This window comes from Ananas comosus, linkage group 1 (assembly GCF_001540865.1).
Source record: "Ananas comosus cultivar F153 linkage group 1, ASM154086v1, whole genome shotgun sequence".
Classification (NCBI taxonomy): Eukaryota; Viridiplantae; Streptophyta; class Magnoliopsida; order Poales; family Bromeliaceae; genus Ananas; species Ananas comosus.
In genome coordinates, this window is record NC_033621.1 from 17,895,932 (window position 1) to 17,909,956 (window position 14,025).

General features: G+C 35.2%; 1 protein-coding gene across 2 annotated transcripts; it reads right to left on the reverse strand.

Annotated features, from left to right (window-relative positions):
- Positions 5,110–13,747, reverse strand: LOC109717475 (serine/threonine-protein kinase ATG1t). Of its 2 annotated transcripts, none has more exons than XR_002218195.1 (8): positions 13,233–13,747; positions 6,822–6,939; positions 6,335–6,393; positions 6,183–6,247; positions 5,779–5,872; positions 5,544–5,641; positions 5,362–5,473; positions 5,110–5,285 (listed from the first exon to the last, which is right to left on the reverse strand). XR_002218195.1 is itself a non-coding variant. In XM_020243292.1 (8 exons), the coding sequence occupies exons 1-8, from the start codon at positions 13,488–13,490 to the stop codon at positions 5,212–5,214; spliced, it is 861 nt and encodes a 286-aa protein (XP_020098881.1). In that variant the 5' UTR covers positions 13,491–13,744; the 3' UTR covers positions 5,110–5,211. The 2 variants fall into 2 exon arrangements, 1 of the variants encoding a protein (XP_020098881.1); XM_020243292.1 differs by having other exon boundaries at positions 5,561–5,641; positions 13,233–13,744.

Sequence of the window (14,025 nt, forward strand, 5' to 3'; positions counted from 1 at the left end):
CTCCGCCAATTTTCATAATTTTCTGACACTGTGCATTTTCTGCTAATTTATCTGCCCCGTTTCTTACAGAAAATTCTAAATCATCTGTTTTCGCTCTGATTTCAGCACAGGTCATTCCCAACTTATATTTCACTTCTCTAAATCCAAAAAAGTAGTATCTCATACTATTTTTATTTATTTTCACTTTTATATTTTAAATCCGGTATGTTACGTTCCACCGCAACCTCACCGGAACCATTTAAATATACACCGTAACTTCATAGTTTTAGAAGTCCGGTACCTTACACTACACCTTCTAGAGAGAGAAGAAGAAGAAGGAGGAGAAGAAGAAGAGGAGTTTGCTTGAGGGAGCTTGGAGCTCAACCTCCCCCTTTCTCTCCTTTCCATCCTTACAAGGCTTGGAGCTTGCTTGTAGGGCTTGGTGGTAGACCAATCTTCAACCTTAGAAGATTTGGAGCTTGTTTTGAGGCATCTAAAGAGGTTAGTACTTTGATTCTACCCTTTGATTCTTGTTTTGGTAGATTTTGCCTTTTGGAACCTTAGAAATGAGATTTAGGGTTGATTTTGGGGCTTTTCGATCTAGGGCTTTTGAGGCTAGATTTTTGGATTAGAACCCTCCTTCGGGTTAGATTGCAAGGATCCTAGCCTTCTTTTGGAGCTTGATTGAGAATTTCTACTCCCTAGGTGAGTTTTTGCCCTACTCTTGTGATTGTTATTGTTCGAGCCTAGAGTTACTCGTAATGCTTGTGTATCTCTTCGCTGATCACTTTTAGGGTATTTGGAGGCTCGTGGACAACTCCGTTCGGCGAATCGAAGGAGCACGCGACGGTTCGGTGGGTTTGACCTAGCCTATGATATGAGAAATGCTCATATTTGGCAAAATAAGTTCCGTAAAATAGAAATTCATGCATTTCCATGTTAAATGTATTTAATATGAATTTTAGAATGCTTAACATGCATATATTATGTATAGTGAAATTTTAGACCCCTATGTGGTAGAGTGCATGCATGTGGGACTTAGCATTCTAGTTATGATTGGGAACCATGATTCCTATTATGGAAATGAACCTTGCTTTCATGCATTTAACCTATATGCCAATTGTGACATTAGGAATTTTAGAAGCCTAGAGAAGGCTTGAGAACTTGGACTATTTGAGATTGGGCCAAGGTCATAAAGAGGCATTGGGCCCGGGCTAAAGTGAACCTAGCTAGTATTGTTTTAGTTGGAATATGGAACATGAATTGGGCAGGATTAGTTGTGATGCTTAAGTGTCATAAAGAGGCACTAAGCGAGAGTGTGCGTTGGAGCGTCACTTTGAGACTTTGGACTAGATCCTTGGGATGCTAGTGGCCTTGCCATGTGAGAGGCATGAGAGTAGAGTACTTGAGACTTTGACCTTGCTTGCTTGCCATTTGTGCTCATTCGCACATGCTTGTGAGGGTCGCTCCCTACAAGCCGGCACTCCGGAGTTAGCCTACGCGACTTATGTTCGCTCGTGCGGTATTGAGAAGCCTACGGGGTCGAGTGGGACAGACACATTCCAAGAGTAGGGATGTTGGGCTACCACAGGCACTTAGGCGGCACAAGCTGGACTACCTTTGGTAGGTCCTTAATTGGAAATGGAAATCGACACGGTGTTGAGAATGGTTAATCACTACTAGATAGGTTTAGTAGTTGAATTACATTTATATGCTTTTAGCATAGTGTTGAGACATGTAGTATACTTGATAGTCTCCTTTTTGCATTAAAGCATACTTGGGTGCCATGACAGAACTTGCATAATGTATTCATGAAGGTTAATGACATACTATTTTGATATCGTAGATGTACATCACCATGACATCGTTTATACTTGAGTTTAGTAATTTAGCATTTTAATTATGCCTTTATATCGCAGTCATTATTGCTATTATTATTGTACTTACCCTTTTCTTTTGGGGCCTAGTGGTGCATTGAGCTGAGGTCAGTAATTGCCCACTGGGAACTATAAATTATAGTTCTCACGCCCTCTTTTTCTCGATGTTTTTCAGAACCTTCCACGCAGGGTGAGGCCAGGGATCGCGGAAAGGGAGTTGCTTCGAGCTAGCTTCCTTCGAGGACGAGTTGCTAGGTGGTCTACCTCTCGATTTATATTTCTTTTGCGAGAGGTTGAGAGTTTTGCCAGTGTACTAGAGACCATCACTTTTGTACTTTTGAGACAGATATTGTACTACTTATGACGTCTTTTATTGTCTAGCTTTACTTCTTTACTTTGGTGTAGATGTTAGAACTATACTCGCTCTGATATCATTAGTTGTTAGTTATTTCACTTCTTCTATTTGTCCTACTAGTTGCTTTTACTTCCGTTTTTATTGTAGACGCCTTATATGTGTAGACATATGGCGGGTCTGGGCACGCTACCGGGAGGGCCTCCGCCGGTCTCGGAGCGTGACAATGATCATGTCAAAATAGAAGTCCCACCGACTATAAGATCAACTAATGTCAAATCTACTACGAGTTTAACTACACAGCAAAATTCTCAATCCTCACAACAATCCCTCATAGGCCCCTCAAAAATCAAAAAATTGCATACTACACGAAATTTTATTCTACAGACACGAATTGGAGTACCGGTACTCGACAATTCCGGTACCAAGGGTCCGGTTCCATAGAACCCGAACGTTGAAAATTATGGTTTTCAGCTGCGTTCCGGTACTTTGCTCGATGTAGTACCGATACTCGGCTCAGTATCGGTACACACAACCCGATTCCGCAAAACCCGAGAGCTGCTCATTTTGATACTCCATTGAGTTCCGGTACCTCACACCACTACCGATACTCAACACCAAACATCTGTAGTTTGTAGATTTTGATATCGAAAACCCATTCTCGCGCCTAAAGAGCTCTGAAAATAGGTCGGCACACCCCAGACGACCCTCACACCTTCCAGAATAGCTCAAAATACTATTCTTACACTGGAACCTTACAATTTGCTAAAGTTTATTGTGTTATACATATTTATCTAAAATTTTATAATAAAATTTATATCTTATAAATAATATTTTATTTTATTAAAAATATCTACAATGAGTCTAGCTATTATACTCTTATGAGTACAATCGTTTTCGTATTAATAAGTTATTTTCGATGATGTAGTACTCGGATCGATGATTCTTACCTTTAAACATAATTAAAATCATTTAAAACTTCTAAAAACTAAATTTTAAAATTTTTCAACATCATTTAACTTACAATCAAAGATCTCAAAGATGACAATTTTTAACGGCCAATATGGAATGCTCGCTAGTTTAACGGTGTAAACGAATTGGAATCGGTTGAACTTTTGATAGAAAATTCTATTCACTATCGAAATAGAGACCTATAACCCGGATCTTAGATTAAACAATCCGATTCTTTATTTTTAGAAGGTCGTTCAATTTCGACCGTTCATTTTATTTGCACTCGATGGACTTTATTATGATTTCGAATAATTACAAAATTTATTTTTTAGAATTTTTAAATGCTTTACATCATATTTAACTATGTGGATTATTGATTCGGAAGCTCCATTATTAAAAATAACTTATGAGGACAAAGAGTTCTAAACTCTAAGGGTATAATAGCCCTACTCCATGTGCAATATTCTATATTGTTCTTTCTTTTTTAATATCCATTGAATATTTTTATTTATTTTTTAATCTTATTTAATTTTAAATTTTTATTTCATTTTAAATTCATATTTTAAATTTAATTATACGATTTAAATTTAAATTTGTAACTTCTGTATTAAAATTAAAATTTCAATTTAAATCGTCATAGAAATTTAATTTTGCATATCAAATTTGAATAAATAATTAAAAATTTTAATTAAAGTGGATCAATTAAATTTTAAATTTCAATTAAAGGTGAATTAAAATTTCGGTACATTTAGTTTAAAACACATATTTAATTTTTGGATCCGTAAAAATTTGAAAAACATATAGAAATATTTAATATATATATATAAAAATTAATTAGATAATTATTACTGGAGACAATGAATTTTTTTATTAAATACCAAGATTAAATACCAAAATAATATTTCTTAAATATTGTTATTTAATATTATCCTTAAATTGAATTTCTTTTAAATATCGAGATTAAATAAATAGGGAATATTCTTTCTCTTTTTTTTTGGATTTCATATGCTATTGTAAAATTTTCTATACGCTTTCGTATGTAGTATAGGTAACACAAATTTTTCACTTATACACTGTTTAAGCTGAAAACCAACTTGCTAAATCAAAAGGTAAAAGTAAAAACAAATAATATGCACAAATTGTCTCTTAAAGATTTAAATGTTCCAACCGACAAACTGAAAACCGAAAGCAAAATTGATTCAAATCGATTTGATTTTTCACACTATTAACTTAGATTTATTTTTATTTTACAGAGAAAGATAACGTACTACCCGCTACGTTTATTTATTTTAGAAATAAACTTAGTGAAAATATAAACAAATTAGGATTAGAATTCGAACTTAAGACCACGGTTACTAACCACCAAGCCCTTTGGTACTATTAACTTGATTTTGTTTTGGTTATCCCAAATCGAAACAGACGCGTTTGATTTCAATTGATCTCCAAACCCGAGCCACACCATGCGCTCCGCTAGCTACATATATTATCCGAGCGACTATGTATACAACCGACTAAATTACAATAAAAGTGGGAATACTAAATCCCACTTCGACTACAAAACAAAAAGGCGTTTGGGCCGATTACCACCACATATGCCCAGATATTTTCGTTTAATTTGGTTCCCAAAAAATTTCCAACTATACAATTAATAGGGAGCAAGTCCAATAATAATTCTATACACGTCTGGCNTCTTCAGCTACTGCAAAACATAAAGAAATGCACATCATTGCCATTCTCGGAGCTCCTTCTCCGGAGCTTACATCCCGATACCGTTAACATGTGCGCTAGGCTCCTCTGTGTTGATCCAGGTATTTTGATTTGAACCCTAATCCAGCTTTCCTCAAGTGTTAAAATTATTACTGATGAATTTATTAATGATTGCAGAGGAACGATTGCCCTTCGACGAATTCTATCGCGCAAGTTCTTCACAAGATTGTATGTCTCTTCATAATGCTTTAAATAGCTGTGCAGTTGAATTATTGTTTAGCTTCAGCTAAAGTCAAATTCACCTTTTCACATTTTTTTCTCTTAGAACATCATTATATTTGTCTTTTAAGCATTATGAAGAGACATACAATCTTGTGAAGAACTTGCGCGATAGAATTCGTCGAAGGGCAATCGTTCCTCTGCAATCATTAATAAATTCATCAGTAATAATTTTAACACTTGAGGAAAGCTGGATTAGGGTTCAAATCAAAATACCTGGATCAACACAGAGGAGCCTAGCGCACATGTTAACGGTATGGGGATGTAAGCTCCGGAGAAGGAGCTCCGAGAATGGCAATGATGTGCATTTCTTTATGTTTTGCAGTAGCTGAAGATTCCGGAGGAACGAAGAATGATTAGTCAATGATGATTTAAAATTTATATGAGCATTTGATCACCTTTTGGGCAGAGATACCTCAACATAGCTTCGGCCATGAAAAGGTGGGTACCCATTCAAAAGCTCGAAAAAAATCACACCGATGCTCCACATGTCTACCTAAATGAATTAAAGTATTCAAGTATTTCATATCTTTAGAATTTTTGACAAGAAGGAGAGTTAAAATTTGAGTCAACATCGAGAGAGAGAGAGAGAGAGAGAGAGAGAGAGAGAGAGAGAGAGAGATTGAGTTTTACCTTATCATCATACTTCTGGAATAGCATGACTTCTGGAGCCATGTAGAATGGTGATCCACATACCATCTCTACATATTCACCAGGAGGAAGAAATCTATATTTAAAGCAATCATGAAATAAGTTATCTTCGATTATGTCCAAGAAATCTCATTTCTTTTCCCTTTTTTTTTTGTGATTTTATACTATAGGAAGAAATGCACCAACCGCAGAGCTAACTAACTGTATAACAACTGGGACAACAAGAGAGAGAGAGATAGCACAAATCCGAACAGGAGTTCCCAGATCATCTTTAAATAATCCCATTGGCTTGTCATCTTTCGAAAATAAGGGTTTTACTTTCCCCCAATGGTTACCGAACCAAACAGCACCAAAATATCTTACCAATAATTCACCGAGACAAGTACCTTGATAGGCCAAAATCAGCAATCTTTAACACAGCGTCCGCGGTAGGAGTAGAAAGTAAAATGTTCTGATCCACTAGCACTCCGTCAGTTAAAAGTTATGAGGAGCATTCCTTACCATGAGAAATATAAGACCTTTATAATGTGCTTTGTACCTCAGGTTTTAAATCTCTATGGATTATATGGTGAGTACGAAGTACTTTTAGACCAGCTCCTGCCACAAAAAATTAAAGGACTTAACAAAAAATAGAATAAAATAAAATAATTCTCATGCTGCTCCTGACCTAAGTGGCTGTTTTGCATGTCTTCTGGAAAAGTTTGTCCACTCCAAGAAGCAGCAGCAAAGTATTTGACAAATGAAAAAAAAAAAAAAAAAAAAAAAAGAAAAAAAAAAAGAAGAGAGCTTTTGCAGTGATTAGAGCCAAAATGAGACTTTAGTCAGCTACAGCGAATGCTCCAAATCAAAACTTCTGCTACCCCTATAGCAGAGAGCTGTTTGGAGGATTTTAATGAACAATACTGCTGATGCTTCTTCTTCCAACAGCTCTTCTCAAATAGGAGGTCCGCATGCAAACAATCCAATTATGCCAAAAAGGAGTATTGAGCTAGAAGTACATAAAAGTTAGTAGCTCAAAGGAGTACCGAGCTGCCTCATGAACTTCCGTACTACATGTTCTTGCACTCTCCCATTGCGCTTAATGTATGCAGCTAAATCCCCTCCCTCGCAGAATTCCAACACAAGGAATGTGGATCCGTCGGCCTGGAACATACACAAGGTTTGCCTTATGTGCTGCGACAATATAATAGCCGAAATGGATATGCCAATTGAAAGTTTAGTGACTCGTCAGCTTTACAGTGCTCTTCTCCATGCATGCGGTGGGTTACTTTCGGACATTTCATTTCGCGCTAACATGAATCCAAATTCTGTTAGTGTAGATTGTAATAAAGGATGTGAGAGAATAACTTGAAGAATTAAAATTAAAATGAAATGAATCGTTGTGTCTCTTTGTTGAATTAGTTATTCTTATGAAAAGATGTCTTTTCATTTGATTCAAAGAGATGTATCTTTTTACGAAGAGACGCATTTCTTCACGAAGAGATATGAACCTTTTGTAAAAGAGTATATCTTTTCGTTATTCGTGAAAGGACGTGTCCTTTTGTGAAAGGATATAACTTTAAAGGTTGTGTCCCTTTATCGTAACCATTTACCTCCTATAAATAGGAGATGTTTGAAGGCTTCAAGGGCATTATTATCAATACTTTCTCCTTCCTAATTTTATTGATGCTTAAGAGAGAAGTTCTTAAGGGAAAGTCTTCAAAAGTGTTGTTTGCAGTCTTTCGGCGATCTTGTTGTATCCTGGAGGTGATTTGCTGGTAACCCAACAGCATACATTCGAGTGGGGGCAAATAACACCTTAAAGAAAGTGAACTTACACGCCTCAAGACTATAATTTACTTGATCTCCATTCATATTTCCCCAAAAATTTTAAGGTGTTACTTTAATGGAGACAAACACTGAGGCGACTTTCAAGATGATAAATCAAGACTCTATGAAACTGAACCAATTCGATGGGACCAACTTCACTCGATGGAAAGATAAGATGATGTTCTTACTTACTGCACTGAAGATAGCCTACATTCTGGACCCCAATTTGTCAGATATTTCTGCACCGACTGATGCAGATACTGATGAAGTGAGGGCGGCACGTAAAAAATGCAAAGAGGATGAACTACTATGCAGAGGACATATTCTCAATACTTTGTCAGATAATTTATATGACTTATTTGCATCAATCCAATCACCAAGAGAAATATGGAACTCTCTAGAAGCAAGATATAATACTGAAAAGCAAGGCACAGATAAGTTTTTAATTATGAAATATTTTGAATTTACTATGGTAGAAAACTTATCAATAATGCAACAAGTACATGAATTACAAATTTTGATTTCTAAGCTAAAAGAAGTAGAGATTTCTTTCCAGAATCTTTTGACAATGCGGGGCTATTATTGCACAAATTGCCTCGTAACTGGAAATTATTTAGAGAAGAAACTTTACACACTACAGAAGATTTTACTTAGAGCAAATTAGAAACACTTGAGAATTGAGAGTGAAACTCGCAACGGCTACTAAAAAATGATGTTCAACATAGCTTTACATGACAATCATAGTAGATGAAAATAAAAATCAAGAAAGTTTTTTGTAAATAAGAGAACTTTTCTGATCAATAACTCCAAGATAAAAAAGGACAGGATTTGTTAATCAAGTGGAAAGAAGGTCACTAATAAATAAAGTGCAGAATACATGAAAATATTTAAGAAGGAACACTATATAAGGCCACATGATGATACAACACAACCACACAGAACTTTATTGCAATGATTCTGACTACAATTATGAGCATGGTCCACAGCGAACTTCACATGGCCAAACAGCAAGTAAGTCGCTGGATGTGTGGTATGAATTCGGGTGGCTACTAGTTCATGTCTGCAACAAACAAAATCTCAATTTAAAGATTATTAAGAGAAGGAGATGTCACGAGAGATTTGATGGAAATTCACAGTGCCTGCAAAGTTCTAGAAAGGTGAGCGTTGAGCTTTGCTTCACTCTTTGGAAAGAAACTCTTACTTATCAATGTATCTCATGTTCCAGATATTGCAAAAAATCTGTGTCTCAAATTTGCTTTGTAAAGAGGGATAAAAGCTGTACTAGAGTCAATAAAGGTGATTCTGTCAAAAATGAGTATTTGTGAGAAGGGTATACTCTTTAATGGAATAAGTTTTAAGTAGTATCATAATAAAATAATTAATATTCCTGGCTTATATTTGTTGATCTTGTTCTATTTTCTTCTGGCATAATTCGTTAGACAATATAAATTATAATTCTTAAGAATTTATGCTAAAAATGGCTTAATTCCATTAATCATAATAATAAAAAAAAATGTGAAATATGCGTTCAACGCTAAAATGCTAGAAAATTTTCCTAAAATAGAGAGAAAAAAATTGATTTATTTGAACTTGTGCATTCAGATATTGTGAATTAAATTCATTTAAACTAGAGGTGAAAATAGATTAACTTTATTACCTTTACTTGGATGACCATTCTAGATATACAATATATTTACTTAATGAAGTGAAAGGATCAACTTTAGAAATGTTTAAATGTTATAAATCTATTGTTGAAAATCAAAAGGAAAAGAAAATTAAGATTTTTGAGAATGATAGAGGAGGATAGAAACCTCTACTATGGAATCTCGATATATTGTGAAGAAAATGGTATTATAACACCAAACTATGCACCATACACTGCCACAACAGAATGCGATTGGCAGAAAAGAAAGAATAGGACATTAGTCGATATAATTGCTATATTTTAAATGCAAAATTGCTTTTCAATTTGTGGGAGGCATTACTTACAGCCTGTCATGTACACAATAGAATACCTCTAGAAAACAAAAAATATTCCATATGAATTATGGAAAGTAGAAATCAAATTAAATATCTCAGAGTTTGGAGTGTTTACCTTTTATAATTTCCAGACCCTAAAAGATATAAATTGGGACTAGAGCTCTAAAATGTTTGTTTGTAGGATATGCTGAAAATTCTAAAGCATATAGATTAACTGATTTGGAATCAAAAGTATTGTGGAATCAAACAGATGTTGAATTTTAGAAAACAAATTTATCAATGATTCCAATTCTATTCCAGAATCTACACAAACAAAAGTAGCCAGCACTAATTTAATATCTTCTAACTATAAAGAAAAATGACAGTAACTTCTAGTGAACCTAGTGAAGAGTCAAAGATAGAAAGAAAAGAGTTTAGATCCTGATTTTGTAATCCTTTTCGTAGAAGAGTAAAAAATGTTCTAAATAAAATACCAATTCTATTCAATATAGAAGATGATCCAAAACATTACAGAAGCCATGACTTCTAGAGAACGCAGCATTCTGGAAAGTAGGCAGTAAATGATGAAATGGACTCGTTATACTAAATACTTGGTTCTAGTTGACTTACCACCTGATCAAAATCAATTGATGCAATGGGTATTTAAAAAAAGTATATATACGAATGGATCTATACAAATCGTTTAAAGCAAGATTAATAGCTTAAAGGACATAAGTAAAAAGAGGTGTGGATTATTTTGACACTTTGTGCACCCCAGTGGCTAGGATAACATCCATTAGAGTGTTATTAGCACTCAGTTCAATTATAAATCTTTTTGTACATCAAATGATATGTTAAAACAGCATTTTTAAATGGTGAACTGGATGAAGAAGTCTACATGGATCAACCTGAAGGGTTTGAATTATCTGGAAATGAAAAGAAAGTTTGTAAATTAATTAAGTCATTATATGGCTTGAAGCAAGCGCCAAAACAATGGCATGAAAAATTTGATTCTATAATATTGTCCCATGGATTTAAATACAATAATGCAGATAAATGCATTTATTCTAAATTCACAGAAGAATATGGTGTGATAATATGTCTATATGTTGATGTCATGCTTATAATTGGGCCAAATATGAATGGGATAAATGAAACAAAGAAATATCTAACTTCTATATTCAAAATGAAAGATTTAAATGAAATAGATAGTATCTTGGGAATAAAAGTGAAAAAACACAGTGGAGGTTATGCTTTATCTCAGATGCACTACATTGAGAAAATAATTTTAAAATATAATCATTTAGGAATTAAAGAAGTAAGTACCCCATATGATGTTTCTGTTAAATTAGTCGAAAATTCTGGAAGAGCGATTGTTCAAATAGAATATGCAAGAGCAATAGGCAGTCTGATGTATGCAGCGCATTGCACTAGACCAGAAATCGCATTTGCAGTCTGCAAACTTTCTAGATATACAAGTAATCCTAGTACTGATCATTGGAAAGCTATAAGTAGAGTTTTTGGATATCTTAAAAGAACTAAAAACTTGGGATTATTTTATAATAATTTTCCAGCAGTGCTAGAAGGTTTTACCGATCCTAGTTGAATAACTAGCTTAACTGATAATAAATCTACGTCTGGATGGGTATTTATTTTAGGAGGTGGAGCAATCTCCTGGGCTTCAAAGAAACAGACGTGTGTAACACATTCTACAATGGAATCTGAATTTGTAGCGTTGGCAGCTGCAGGCAAAGAAGCGGAGTGGCTGAAAAATTTACTGTTTGATATAAAGTTGTGGCCACAACCGATGCCGCCCATTTCTTTGCACTGTGATAGTCAAGCAACAATGTCTAGGGCACTCAGCCAGGTATATAATGGCAAGTCTAGACATATAAGTTTAAGGCATGACTATGTTAAAGAATTGATAAAAGAAGGAATAATTACTATCATATATGTGAGGTCATGCAGTAATTTAGCAGACCCTTTCACAAAAAGACTCTCGAGAGATATAATAAAATCTACATCAGTTGGATTAGGTTTGAAGCCTTTCTTTTAAAAGTCACCAATAATGGGAACCCAACCTTTATCTAGTTATACCACTAGTGAAAAGGTTTAATGGGTAAAAACAAGTTATTGATAAGTGACTGTGAATACACTAGGAATGTCGTTTAAATATCCAGTGTATACTGTTACGGAATTGGAGGATGAGTGATGATACTCTTAGTGAAGTTCAAGTTTATTTGATGCCTATCGTAAAAGAGGCAGTAGAAAAGGAACTTCACCTATGTGAGCATAAGAAGTGGTGCCGCTTCTGGCAAAAGTTAAGGCTTACTTTTGTAAATGTTCATGAAACCAGGAGGTAGCACATGGCCATAAAAGTGCTAAACTTATTCGGTGAACTTCTTAATTAAGTTTATAGATTTATGTGTGTGTTGTTTCCGGTTCTGATATAAAGAATCTTGGTTTAAGCCTTGGCCACCATTGATTTTGTTGGAACTTTGAGATAATTACACTAATTGAAGGTTTAATCGAAAGACACCTTGTATGCATAAGTCTATTTTAAATCAGTATTACAATCTAGTGGGGGATTGTTAGTGTAGATTGTAATAAAGGATGTGAGAGAATAACTTGAAGAATTAAAATTAAAATGAAATGAATGGTTGTGTCTCTTTGTTGAATTAGTTATTCTTATGAAAAGATATGTATTTTCATTTGATTCAAAGAGATGTATCTCTTTACGAAGAGACGCATTTCTTTACGAAGAGATATAAACCTTTTGTGAAAGAGTATGTCTTTTCGTTATTCGTGAAAGGACGTGTCCTTTTGTGAAATTATATAACTTTAAAGGTTGTGTCCCTTCATCGTAACCATTCACCTCCTATAAATAGGAGACGTTTGAAGGCTTCAAGGGCAATATTACCAATACTTTCTCCTTCCTAATTTTTATATTGATGCTTAAGAGAGAAGTTCTTAAGGGAAAGTCTTCAAAAGTGCTGTTTGCAGTCTTTCGGCGGTCTTGTTATATCCTGGAGGGGATTTGCTGGTAACCCAACAGCATACATTTGAGTGGGGGCAAATAACACTTTAAAGAAAGTGAACTTACACGCCTCAAAACCATAATTTACTTGATCTCCATTCATATTTCCCCAACAAATTCATTGTGCTATGCAGCAATAAGATGATAACTTAAAACATCATGTGCATATAAGCTGCTTGACACTCACAAGACCCAAATATTCCAAATAAGTAAGTAGACAAATTCAATCACACGTTTTCCTTTTTATTTTCCTTTTTTATTTTTTATTTTTTTTTATAATATACCGAATTTTACATGCCCTCAATGGATGATCTTGCATAATTTGAGGAATCAATTATGAGGAAAACACTAAAAGCCAAATAAATTTTATATGAAAACCAAGCAAAATAATTTTACCTTTTCAACATCGCATTCAAACTATAAAAAGAAAATTCCAGCTACAATTGCCAACAAACTCCCAGTTTTCAGGCAATGAAACCTCCAATATATAACATATCAAAAGAACTGGATTCTCCCCAAAAGACCCATAAATCATTAAATTAAGCCGAAAAGTAGCAGCAGCAATAATAATAACAACAACAACAACAACAATGATAATATAATAAATGAGAAGGAGAAGCGTATAATTTACTTGGACGACATCAAGGAGGCGGATGATGTTGGGGTGGCGGACGGAGGCGAGGAAGCGGATCTCGCAGTCGAGGGAGTCTTTGAGATTCGCGCTGAGGCCGGAGAGGCACACCTGCTTGAGGGCCACGTTCCGCCCGTCCGATCTGCGGGCCCCGCGATAGACGGTCGAGATTCGCCCGCAGGCATCGGCCGGCCCGAGCCGCGCCAGAACGTCGTAGCCGCCGACGGCGGCGATCGGCGGCTCCCGGCGGCCCTCCATTTACGCCTCCATCGCTGTCTGTACTACTACCATCACTAGTCTCTCTAAATGTGCGCACAGGAAACTGGCCGATTGTTCGAGACTATTATTAAGGGAGCAAAAATTATACGGGCGCCGCGTGGCCTCGCGCTCCCGAAGGAAGGAAAAAAAAGAAAGAAAAAACGTGGCCCTCAATTTGTCAGAAACAGAAAAAGAAGCCGATCGAGAGGAAGGACGGGCGAGGATGGGCGACCGGCTACGCGGCGCCATCCGCATCATACCCAAACCTCCCAGTTTGGAAATGCTTATATAATTTTTGTTCTTATAAGAAAGAGGTGTACTGTATATCAATTATTTTCCCCAACTATTTTTTTTTTTTGAAAGAAATAGATAATCAAAATATTTTTTAAATTATGATGGGATAGGTGGATTTTATTTTTTTTTTTTTTTGATTCGTTAGAACTACCACATTAATCATATAAACTAGTAAAGGAGATGCAAGTTGCGACGAAATAATTCTGTAAAAATAAATAAATAAATTAATTAATTAATTAAA